Source organism: Crocuta crocuta, unplaced genomic scaffold (assembly GCF_008692635.1).
Source record: "Crocuta crocuta isolate KB4526 unplaced genomic scaffold, BGI_CrCroc_1.0 scaffold506, whole genome shotgun sequence".
Lineage (NCBI taxonomy): Eukaryota > Metazoa > Chordata > Mammalia > Carnivora > Hyaenidae > Crocuta > Crocuta crocuta.
Window position 1 is genome coordinate 2710961 of NW_027528991.1, and position 11910 is coordinate 2722870.

At 59.0% G+C, this 11910-nt stretch overlaps 1 protein-coding gene across 1 annotated transcript in view; it reads left to right on the forward strand.

Moving 5' to 3' along the window:
- RPS6KA2 (ribosomal protein S6 kinase A2) overlaps positions 1-11910 on the forward strand; it is a 151428-nt gene that overhangs the window by 90294 nt on the left and 49224 nt on the right. Inside the window, exons 4-8 of the mRNA XM_077757413.1 lie at positions 2688-2768; positions 3417-3496; positions 6582-6688; positions 8985-9022; positions 11461-11603. Of these exons, the coding sequence (XP_077613539.1) occupies positions 2688-2768; positions 3417-3496; positions 6582-6688; positions 8985-9022; positions 11461-11603 (449 nt within the window). The remainder of the gene's footprint in view (positions 1-2687; positions 2769-3416; positions 3497-6581; positions 6689-8984; positions 9023-11460; positions 11604-11910) is intronic.

The following is an 11910-nucleotide window of genomic DNA, read 5'->3' on the forward strand; positions in this document are numbered from 1 at the left end:
GCCTGGCCCCCCCCCCGGGGCGTCCCCCCACCCCCACCCGCCGGCCCCCCGGGGCTCCCAGACGCTAACTCGCTGGCGGCCGAGACGGCTCTGCACCGAGAAGACCGACAGACCCGACGGGGACTGGACAGGAGGCCGGAGCTCGGCGGAGAGAAATTCGAGGTCAGGGGGGCGCACTGTGCCCCCCGCACTCAGCTGTCCAGCTTCCAGGGCCAGGGAGGCCGGTCCGCCCCGGGTCACATTCGCCGGCCCTCACGAGGGGCGGGCTCTGCCGTCCGCGCCTGCACCGGCGTCCGCACGGTACCTCACAAGCGGTGACCGGGAAGACCGCGACTNGTGTGGAGAGGGCAAGCGGAGAGCAGCCCCCGCCCCCGAGACAGAGCCAGGACGGGCGGACGCGCGTCCCCAGTGGGCTGAGACCAGCGTGGTCCGGCCCCGAGGCCGAGGTGGGGTCCGGAGGCACAGCAGAAGGCCGTCCTGTGACCTGCCGCCTCGGCCCTCTCGTCTCTCTAATGCTGATAAAATAGACGTGACATCGTGTTGAGCATTTGACCCATTTGCAAGTGGCATTAAATACATTCACAGGGGTGGGGGCGCCTGGGGGGCTCAGTCAGTTAAGCGTCTGACTGGCTCAGGTCATGACCTCACGCTTCATGGGTNCCCCCACCCCCCGCCCCGGCTCCTTTTCGTCTCCAGGAATTTGACTGCTGTAAGGACCTCGTATGAATAGAATCACACGCTATTCGTTTTTTCGGGTCTGGCTAGTCTCCCCAGGCTGCTGTTTCCAGGGTCCGTCCCTGCTAGCGCACGTGTCCGATTGTGTTACTGTCTAAGGAGGGGCAGCGCTTGCTGAACGTGGGCGCGCAGGTGTCGAGATCCTGCCTTCAGTTCTTTGGGACGTAGACCCAGGGCGGGCGCTGCGTCGCAGGCGGTTGTGTGGGTAACGGTGAGGAACGGACAGTGTGTTTTCCACCGAGGCTGCACCGTTGTCCTTCACCCCCCACTTCTGCCCGAGGCTCGCGTCCTTGCTGCGTTCTCACCGGTGCTTGTTATCTTCTCTTTGTTGCTGTTTACCACGGCCATCCTTTGGGAAGTGCTTCTTACATAAAACTTTAAAAGTACACATCACCAGGCCAAATTATGGTTGGATTAGATGCCCGGTCCCGTAGCAATACCTCTACTCGTCACGCTTAAGAATATTTGAGGACATCTTCTCCCTCCGCTCACACGGGCCATACGAGGTCACTGCCCCCGGTGCGTCACTTTGCTTATGGGAACCTTGGGGTAATTCTTATTCTCAAGTGCTGATCTCTCTGGCTTGTTTATTTTTGCCTCAAAATGAATTCCATCTGTATTCCCAGATGGCTACACTTTGGACAATGTCAACACCAACAAAGAATAATATTGCAATTGGTTAAAACACGCTAATTATTTTAGGAATCCCTAGTGCGTAATTATCCCCAAGGTCAGAGAGAAGCAGTCTTCCTCTTCATTTCTAGTTCCATCCGAAACGAGATCGCTATTTTGTAACCCTAACTGACGCAAGCAGGAATCACATACATGTGCTAACACTCTTGGATGAAGGAGTCGTGGGAACCCACAGGCCACACCAAGTGTCATCCTGCAGCTCACTATGTGTGACACTGGTGACTTGCCACCTTCCTCACATTGTCAACTTGAGCATCACCTAGCGAGGGTAACGCAGCACACACACCTCATCTGCTGTGATTGGAGGCACCTGACCTCACCCAGCAGAGATTACTCCCAGAACATTCAACCTCAATATTACAAAGTCTTCAGACCCTACCTCAGTTTACAAGAAATAAAGGAGTTAGAGCCACCTGTTAAGCAACAGAGATGCCCAGAATGTGGAACGGTCTGCAAAAGACTGGCCTGGCCTCACCAAAATGTCCACCAAACACAAGGGAAAAAAAGTGGGACCATTTTGTTCTAGAAGCAGGTAGAGTGAGGAATTACAACAGCCACAAGTAATGAGCAAATGTTGACTGGTTCCCAGACTGGAAAAACCCACAGCTGCAAGCCACATGGCCGAGGGTGTTGCATATGGATTGGATATTAGGTGACATTGTGACATGATTGCTAGTTTTCTTAGAGGTCACGGCCGTGTCAGCGGTAACGTAAGAGACTGTCCTTCCTCCTAGGAGATGCTGCACGAACACACCCCGAGGGTCAAATGTCATGGGGCCCGAGGTTTGGCTAAAACATGTGTACGTGTGAGGGGAGAGAGAAGGAAAGCAAATGTGCCAGAATGCAGACCATTGTTGGCTGTGGGTGGATAATTTAAATTTTTTTTACATTTATTTACTTTTGAGAGACAGAGACAGAGCTCAAGTGGGGGAAGCGCTGAGAGAGAGGGAGACACAGAATCCGAAACAGGCTCCAGGCTCCGAGCTATCAGCACAGAGCCTGACGCGGGGCTTGAACTCACAAACTGTGAGATCATGACCTGAGCCGGAGTCAGACGCTTAACCGACTGAGCCACCCGGGCACCCGTGAAGGTGGACAATTTAAGGGTGATCATTATCCTACTATTCTGACTTCTGTGTATGCCTGAAAATTGTTGTAACCAAACACTGGGGGAAGTTATTTGTAGCTCACGTGTCATGGAACATGCTCTCTAGAACTCCATTCTTGTCTCTTGAAGGCCTTTGTTTTCTGTTTTGCAGTTCGTGACCGAGTCCGATCGAAGATGGAGAGAGACATTCTGGCAGAAGTGAATCACCCTTTCATTGTAAAGCTTCATTACGGTAAATCGAGTAAAACATAACCTATTTTGAGAGGCCTTAACTTCCCCCAAATCCAGGGAAAATGAAACTGCGCACTGGGTCAGAAGGAACCCCCTGCCCACCCTGTCCCGGGCCCGGCCTGCGTGCCGTGGGGCTGCCTTCTCCCTGTGGCCCCCTGATCTCTTTCATGGTCTTCATGAACAGAAGAGCCGGATGCCCCGTTCTAACTGGAGCAGAAGTGAGGGGGCTCTACTTTGCTACTAAATTATCATCGCTGATACCGTGGGAAAAAACGTCTCTTGGCAGAGAATCTGTGACATATTTTTGTGTTGTTGTAGAATGAAACGCTGTATGACCCAACAGTTTCTTTCACCAGAATGGCATCACCCTCCATATTTTAAGCGAATGCTAGGTTTCAAGCTCCTTAAAGATAGGAGCTCGTGGTACCCTCAAAACTTCCTTTCAAGGGCAAGGAGGGAGCTAAGGAGAGGAGAGACGAGAGAGGTGACCCTCCAGGCTCTTCATAAAAGTGAGGGGCACAGATAGACACATTCCCACCACCCTTTTCCCAGGCTCTGCCCCAAACCCTTCCCGGCCCCAGCCCTGCTTCTGGAAGGTCCCGGCATGTTCCGTGTGCGTCTGGGATGCCAACCCTCCCTCCTTCCACAGCCTTTCAGACAGAAGGAAAGCTCTACCTGATACTGGACTTCCTGCGAGGAGGTGACCTCTTCAGCCGACTCTCCAAAGAGGTGCGTGGGGCAAGGAGGGGAGCGCGCTCGCGGGAGGGCTGGGGCGTGCTGTGCGTGTGACTGTGTGTGTGCTGTGAGTGTGAGAGAGTGTGTGTGTGTGCTGTGTGTGTGACAGTGTGTGTATGCTGTGAGAGAGAGTGTATATGTGCATACTGTGTGTGACTCTGTGCTGTAAGTGTGAGAGTGAGAGTGTGTGGTGTGCGTGTGACAGACTGTGAGCATCAGTGCGTATGAGGGTGTATATGAGTGTGTGTATGTGTGCATGCTGTACATGTGACAGTGTGTATGTGTGAGTGTGTGTTGTGTCTGAGAGAGTATGTGTGTGTGTGTGAGAATGTGAGCATCAGGGTGTGTCAAGGTATGTGTGGTGTGTGCACATAAGTGTGTGGGAGTGTCAACATGTATGCTGTGTGTGGTGTGTGTGTGAATGGGGAGCGTGCCTGCTGTGTATGTGAATGTGTGTTTGCTGTGGGGTCGTATGGTGTGTGTGCATGTGTGTGGAGGGGTGTGCATGTGGGGGTATGCGTGTGTGTGTGCGCGCGTGTGTGGATGAGTGTGTGTGCATGTGTTGGGTGAGGGCAGGAGTGTGTATGTGTGTGTGTGCATGTGTGAATGTGGTGTGAGTGGGGTAGTGTCAGCGTGCCTTCTGTGTGTGAGTGTGTGTGTTTGCTGTGGGTCATATGGTGTGTGTGCATGTGTGAGTGTGTGCATGTGTGTGTGTGAGTGTGCACGCGCTTGTGTGAACCAAGCGGCATACGGGGTATGGGCGGCAGTCTGCCGGCCCCCGACGCCTCGCGAGCAGCCCCGAGGAGCCCTGTGAGGAGCATATGTGCCCAGAGGCTGTAGGGACAGCGAGAAGGACTGTTCCCTGGGTCTCACGTCCGGTCGTGGGGCGACACTGCGCCCGCGCTGCCCGCCCACCCTGCAGGGACCAGGCCTGCACACACGTGCTCGCCATGACCGCCAGCCACTTCCCATCCCTGAGGCACAGTCTTGACCTCACAGTCCCGACATGAGAACTTTCCAGAATGTCACCCCACACAACGCGAGAGCTCCCTGGCCCCTACGTGGCGTGGATTGCTCCGTGCTTCGCGGTGTGGGAGGACCACATTCTACCCCGGGCGACAGAGCGCGGGCTTCTGTCCTAGTGCCCGTCGTCAGTCATCCGTCACACAGAACCCAGGAGACAAAGGCACAGGCGTCCCCACGGCCTCTTACCCACATGGCAGCGCTTACCTGGCTGTGACCATGGGCTCAGAGCGCCTTCCCCTCCTCCCCCTCCGCTCCTTTCCCAGGAGACCTTTCCCTCCTGCACGGCGTCCAACGTGGACAGTAGGGCCCGGGGCGGGGCAGGGCTCCTGCGCCGCTGTCCCCCTCCGTCACAGGGGTCCCTCACACAGTGCACAAGCGACACATTGGGCTCCTTGCGGTATCGAGTGAAAGCCTGGGGCTGGAGGAATGAGATCCAGGTTCGGCGAAGAGCTTTCTGGAGCGGGTGTCCGGCCCCTGCTCGTGCGCACGGGCTTCCGAAGACGCAGCCGCAGCGGCATCGCCAGTGCCTCACCCGATGAGTGTGGCCTCCCCTCGCCCTCACCTCTGGGGAGTCAGGCCTTTGGGTTGGGTTTTGCCCAGTGTCCGCCACGACACGCTCTGTCCGTGGGCTTCTGGACCGAAAGGTGACGATAATCAGCAAACAGCCCCATGTGACCTCACAGGGGACGTGCGTCTATTCAGAGTAAAGGCAAAGCTGCCAAGGGTAAACCTGCACACCAGGTTCACCAGCTTCTCGGGAACAGTAGGGAAGCACCGTCTTTCCGCTCCCTCTGTGACGAGGCCAGTGCGCAGCGCGCCGCCACGTCGGTCACTGTGCTGGCTTCCGTCGAGGACGTGCATCCGGGGGGCGTGTCACTTCTCTGCAGCTACCGTTTGTCCTCGGTACTTGGGGGCCGTCCTGGGATGTGCCTAGGACCTGCACATGCAGGGAAATAGGGCTGCACTCTGAGCACGGAACGCACGCAGCCCAGGCTCGTTCTAGAGAGAGAAGAATTCCGATCACGGAGCCCGGGGGCTAGCAGACCTTGACTGGAAGTGAGCCCGTGGGTTACTAGCCAGTGTGGAACAGAAACAGGCAGGAAAGGCAGCCGTCGAGCATGGAGATAGGCCAGGAGGCTCCAGAGGCCAGAAGGGCAATGAGGATGGATGCCCCAGACGTCACCCCCAGGGTGACGGGGCACGTGTCCTGGCCCCGAGGGGAAGCGTCCCTTCTGCGAAATGGGTGCGCTGCACCTGTACCCGCCTCAAGTATCCGCCACCCCGTTCCTTGAACTGCCCTTTTTCTAATTCTGTGCGTCCCAGGGAGCCTTCTGCGCCTTCAGAGAAAGAACTCGGTGGTAATACACACTTCGGTCTCCGCGGTGTTGATTTCTCGTGGTGACTATAAAAAAATGGTTTGTGGTAGCAATCTGGCTTTCAAGTAAGGTGACGTTAAAAGCCGCACACGGATTCTTAACCAGACCGGAGGTACGGAAGTGTCACCAGGACAGTGGCTTTGACGTCGGCTGGGCACCCGGGCTGGTGTGCGCCTGGGTTGAGGTGCCCCCAGCGACTCTGCACCTGCCTGTTATCTTTGGCAGAACTCGCCTCCCTTGAGGCGGACGGCAGGCTTGCGTAAACCCAGGGGGTGAGACCCGAGGTGCACTCACAGCGCCCGTCATCCAGCCTCTGCCGTGCCGGTTCAGAGCAGAGCCACTCACGTCCAAATATCCACCCAGAAACACCCCCCGGAGCCGCATGAGCCGTGGGGGCGGGGAGGGGGAAGGCAGGAAACCCAGGCTGAGGAAGCCATCTTCGTAGGGGAGTTCGCTTCCACCTTCCCTGACCTAGAAACTACAAAGAGAGCTCGTTTCCCCGTGGTAAGAGCCCGGAGAGCATTGTGGGGGAGCCGTGCGTGCTCTCCTCCGGGGCGGAGGTGGCTTGAGCGTGCGCCCCGCAGGGCCGCGTGGTGAGGGGCTGCGGCACAGCTCTGCCAGAGGAACGGCCCACGGGAGACCCTGAACGGCCCTGCTCTTTCCGACTTTCCCACCAGGTGATGTTCACGGAGGAGGACGTCAAGTTCTACCTGGCTGAGCTGGCCTTGGCCTTAGACCACCTGCACGGCCTGGGGATCATCTACAGGGACCTGAAGCCCGAGAAGTGAGTGGGGCGCGGCCCCTGCACCCTCTTCCTGCTGCCCTCGCCGGGGGCCCCTGCTCTCTGCTTAACTCCCACGTGGGTGACCCCAGGGCAAGGGCTGGGGCCGTCCTCACGCAGACGCCGCCGTGTGGGTGCTCCTGCCGGCCCCAGGAAAGGCGCCCGAGCGGGCACGGCTCGCCCTGGGGTTCCAGCCCGTGGTNACGGCTCGCCCTGGGTTCCCAGCCCGTGCTCTGGAGCCTTTACTCTTTTGTCTACACCGAGCTGAAGAAAAGACAGCTCTTCTCTGAGCCCATTTTTATTAGACGTGGTGGTCATTTAGGAAACAGCTGGGTAACGTGCGTACGTGAGGCAAAGTTCATCTGCTCAACACTGGCGGGAAGTTCAGGTCACGCGTGGCTTTGACTTCAGTGCCCGCAGCGGTTGGCTACGCTGGCCGCACACGCAAATAAACGCTTCAGAACCACAAATAGGCCGTGTCTTCCGGGTCCTTCCCTCTGGGAGGACCTGTAAACGATGGCCGTCTCCCTCAGGGAGCGGAAACAGGAGGCGGCTCTCAGAGCCCTGGGCCCTGGGCACCCGTTAGGGCCATTACCCCGGCTCTCTCTCTCTCTTTAAAGGTCAAAGGGATCTTTACAGTTAAAAATAGGAATATTTAATTGCAGAGCTGAAGAAAGATTTTTATTGTCAATTGGACTTAGCAGGGGATTAATCTTGAAGGTTGCTCCTTTCTGGGCAGAGATTAAGTGTAACTGAAAGGCAAAGATGAAAATGTTTGCTTCTCTCATGATAAATTGTCATCTTAATTATGTGCCATAACATTTCCCTTCACGTTTACATTAAAATAGTAGGCCTTTTTTTTTAATCCCATGACATGTTTTTAATTATGATAAGAAAAACAATATAAAATTAGCATCTTAACCGTTTTTTCATTTTTGTTACTGTTTATTTTTGAGAGAGAGAGAGAGGGAGAAAGCAAGCAGGGGAGGGTCAGAGAGAGGGAGACACAGAATCTGAAGCCGCTCCAGGCTCTGAGCTGTCAGCACGGAGCCCGCCGCCGGGCTCGAACCCACGAACCATGAGATCATGACCTGAGCTGAAGTCGGACGCTTAACCGACTGAGCCCCCCAGGCACCCCGACATCTTGACCGTGTACGTGTGCAGCCCTGTGACAGAGAGCACACTCGCATCGCTGTGTGACAGTGCCCATCTTCCAAACTCTCTTCCTGCAAAACTGAGTCTCTGTCCCCGTGAGACACTCCCTCCCCTCACCGCCGCCCCTGCCCCAGGCCCTGGCACCCCCCTTCTGCTTTCTGCCTGTGAATCTGGCGGCTCTAGGCTCCCCCAGCCCCCGTGTACGTGGAAGGCACTGCGTGCCCTGTGTTGGGCCTGGCTCAGCACCGGGGTCCATCCAGGTCCACCCACCTGCTAGCCGGGGGCAGGACGTCCCTGGCCTCCCTGATTGTTTAAGGCATCACAGGTGAGTCCTCAAGGCTTTGCTCTGGTTTCTGTCCGTTCCACTTCCTGGTCTCTTTCAGGCTGGGTGGTACCCCTGTGCCCCCCCAGGGCTGATGGGACAGGATTTAAAGACAGCAGAAAAAGGGATGGAAAGCTAGGAGCCCCAGGGACCCTGAGGGCTGACAGCCGGAAGAGGGGCTTCCCCAAGTGCTTGCTGGCCTGCGTCCGCCCATATAGACCCCCCTCTGCTGGCTGGTGAGGAGTGCCCTCCGCGGGAGAGCCGGGCAGGGCAGGGCCAGCGCCCCCCGCCGGGGCGTCTAGATGTCAGATGCTACTGTGACAAGAGCTTGGACCCAGTGGCATAGCTCCGATGACCGGGCAAAACCCCAAGGTCCTCGGTGCCAGGGCCCAAGGTGTCACATGCCCCCCAGAGCTCGGGTGGGTCCCGAGAGCCAGTGTGGCACTCATGGAGGGGTGATGTGGAGAAGTAGGGGGCCTCTGGCCCAGAGGAAAATTCAAGAGGCTCCAGACCTGCACAGGCCCAGGCGATCCTGGTCCCTGTCAATCACGGTCTCCACACAGGTCAGTCTGTAGGGTTCTGGAACCTTCCCATGGGCGTAAGAAGGTCTCAGGTCTGCGGGTCCCAGCTCCTGCCTGGTTAACCCCAAACAGCATGGATCTGAGTCCACTCGTGCCCCCAGAAGCTGCTGGCGGGGGACGCAGTAATGTGCAAGCCCCCATGTGCGCGTAGCCGGCGAGCCTGTGTGCTGACTGCTCCCAGCTCGCGCCCACCTGCCCGCTGGGCCACCCGTAACGCGTCTGTTTTCTCCCTCTCTTTCAGCATCCTGCTGGACGAAGAGGGACACATTAAGATCACAGGTGTGTAAAGCCCAGTGGTCTCCCCGGTGACTTCCCCGCGGCCCTGGTCAGGGGTGGGGGGGGGCAGCTCGGACCCACAGCCCAGCTGGCGCCAGTGCTGGCACGTGAATGTCCAATTTGGCTGAAGTTTTCACAGATGTGGATGAGCTGTGCTGGTGTGTGTGCTCGTAGCATCTAGAAAGTTCTCGAGCTTGCCAGGTTCCCTTCCTTTTCTCTCTCCTTCCGACCAGAGAACCTTCCAGCACCTTCCCTGCAGACTCTCAGCCCTGGCTGTTTTGTTCAAGAATCACGATGCTCTCAGGGCAAATCCCCTTAGGGTGTCCCCACTCTGCATCCCGTCCCGCCTCCAGGGACCACGTGGGACACATCTGACCTGCCTCCACCTCGTCCCAGGCCCGTCCTTCTCCTGAGACCTCACACCCTCCCCTGGCCACCAAGTTGGGCCACACCGAAAACAGCCCCAGCGACACGACACCCGTTGTGTTCGTTTCCTCCCGCCGCTGCCACAGGTTTCGCAGGCCTGGTGCCTCACGGGCACACCCCTCATCTCACAGCCTGGAGGCCGCAGGTCCAGGGAGGCCGCAGGGGCTAAGGTCAAGGTGTCAGCAAGGCCACGGTCCCCCTGGAGGCACCAGAGAGCCCGTGCGCTGCCTCCTCCACCTTCTAGGAGCTGCGTGTGTCCCCCCTTGCGGCCCCGCCCGTGCTCACAGCCGCCAGTGCGGCAGCCCCCGGCCTGTGACTCTGCTCAAGTTCACTCAGGGCCCTGTCCGTGTCAGTGATCCAGAAGGCCCCGTCTCAAGAGCCTTGACTCCATCACGCCTGCGGGGCCCCTCTGCCCTGGAAGGTGACCTGCGCACAGGCCCTCGGGCGCTGGATGCGGGCCCCTCTCCTCTGCACCCCTCCTCTCCTCTGCACCCCCTCTCCTCTGCCCACCTTCTCCCTAGGTCCCCTCTCCTCTGCACCCCTCTCCCCAGGCCCCCTCTCCTCTGCACCCCTTCTCCCCAGGTCCCCTCTCCTCTGCACCCCTCTCCCCAGGCCCCCTCTCCTCTGCCCCCCTTCTCCCCAGGTCCCCTCTCCTCTGCACCCCTCTCCCCCAGGCCCCCTCTCCTCTGCACCCCTTCTCCCCAGGCCCCCTCTCCTCTGCACCCCTCCTCCCCAAGCCCTCTCTCCTCTGTTCACCCCTTCTCCCCAGGCCTCCCCTCCCTGCTCCGTGGCCCCCACGCAGTCTCACTGTGGCATCTCCCCTCCCCTGTCTCCCAGGGGTGAGTTTACCGGTTCCCCCAGGATCCCAGTACTGGCACGGCACGTCTAGTTACCCGCAATGAATATTACTCAAATATTTTTACATGCTCGTTAATGTTGAGAGTTAGATTTCTAAAATTTCTCATGAACTTGTATACCAGATCCTGACTGTCCATTTAACCAGACTCTCAGACCCCCCGCAGGGCTTTGGGCACCTCTGGCGTCATGTCCTCAGGGTTACGTGGCAGGTGGAGATTTAAGATTGTGCTAATGCTTCAGAAGTGATCTCTGCCGAATGAGGAACTGCATGTATAACGTAGGTGCCACACGTGTGCGCGGTGGCCGGAATAGCACCGAGCTACCACGTCAAATGTATCTGTGATATTACAGAGTTTGGGCTCTCCCTGGTCTAGTACTCACAGATTCTATTATTACTCATGCCCCCGGGCTAATACCGGGTAATGATTTGCCCTCTGGGCCAGGCACAGGTGACCGGCAGCGCCCCCCCCCCAGGCTGCGAGTAGAGCACACCGCCCAGGGGCAGTGTGACGTCCTTGCCCGGCCTGTGGCCTCGCTCCACCCTCCCCAGGCCCTGGAAGGACCCGAGTGATAGTGGCCTTCTTCCCAAACACCCTGAAACCGAGGGCCACCGTCCTCTGAGATCCAGCGCGTTCCCATGCTCTTCACCCGGCAAGTGCACGAACACGCCCGCCATGCAAGAAGGGAGACCCGGGTGAGGGTCTCCTGCAGGGGGGAGGGTGCGGGCTCGCTGCCCAGCGCACGGCAAACGCCGTCTTCCCTGGTGCCCCACCACGGGACCTCCTGCCCCAGCAGCCTGCTGCCCGGAACCCCTTCCAGACCTTTCCTCCCGAGCGACCACTTGCGTCCCGGCCCAGCGGCCCAGCGGCACCGGCTTCTCCGTCCCGGCTTCCAGCCCCGCCGGTCCCCGCCCTGCTGGTCGGTCCCTAAGAAGTGCGATGCCTTGATCCTGGCACCAGGCTCTCCGGGTTTGTAGGTTCCTCGAAGACTCTGGGACCCGCCACGCGGGAGCACGAGGCCGCTGGCGCCTGAGGCGGGTTCTGTGCCGGACAGAGCGGGCGGGAGGGGCACCTGCGGGCACACTCTTCCCGGTGACGCGGGAGCCGCGGGTCCTGAGTCCGCACGACCGACGCGGCGCCCTGTGCTGTCCCCTGTAGACTTCGGGCTGAGCAAGGAGGCCATCGACCACGACAAGAGGGCTTACTCCTTCTGCGGGACCATAGAGTACATGGCGCCCGAGGTGGTGAACCGGCGGGGACACACGCAGAGCGCCGACTGGTGGTCCTTCGGCGTGCTCATGGTAAGGGCCCCCGGCCGCGTCCCTGCCCTCGTGACATTCCCGCCCCAGCTTGGGCCAGAGCTCCAGGAAGGGCCGGGGAAAACAGTTGGGGTGTGCACACGCCGTGTGGCTGGGGGACCCGGGGACACGGAGGAGGCCGCTGGGTCCTGCCCCTGCCCCTTCCTGCAGCCCCCCCTCGGCCCGTCCCGACTCCCCCGACGCAGAGCCCGCCCAGCGCAGGCCGCCCTCCCCCCAGACGCTCCTTCCTGTCCGTTCCTCTCTCCCGTCGCTCCGCCGCCCTCCCAGCCAGCCCCACGCTCCCGCCTCA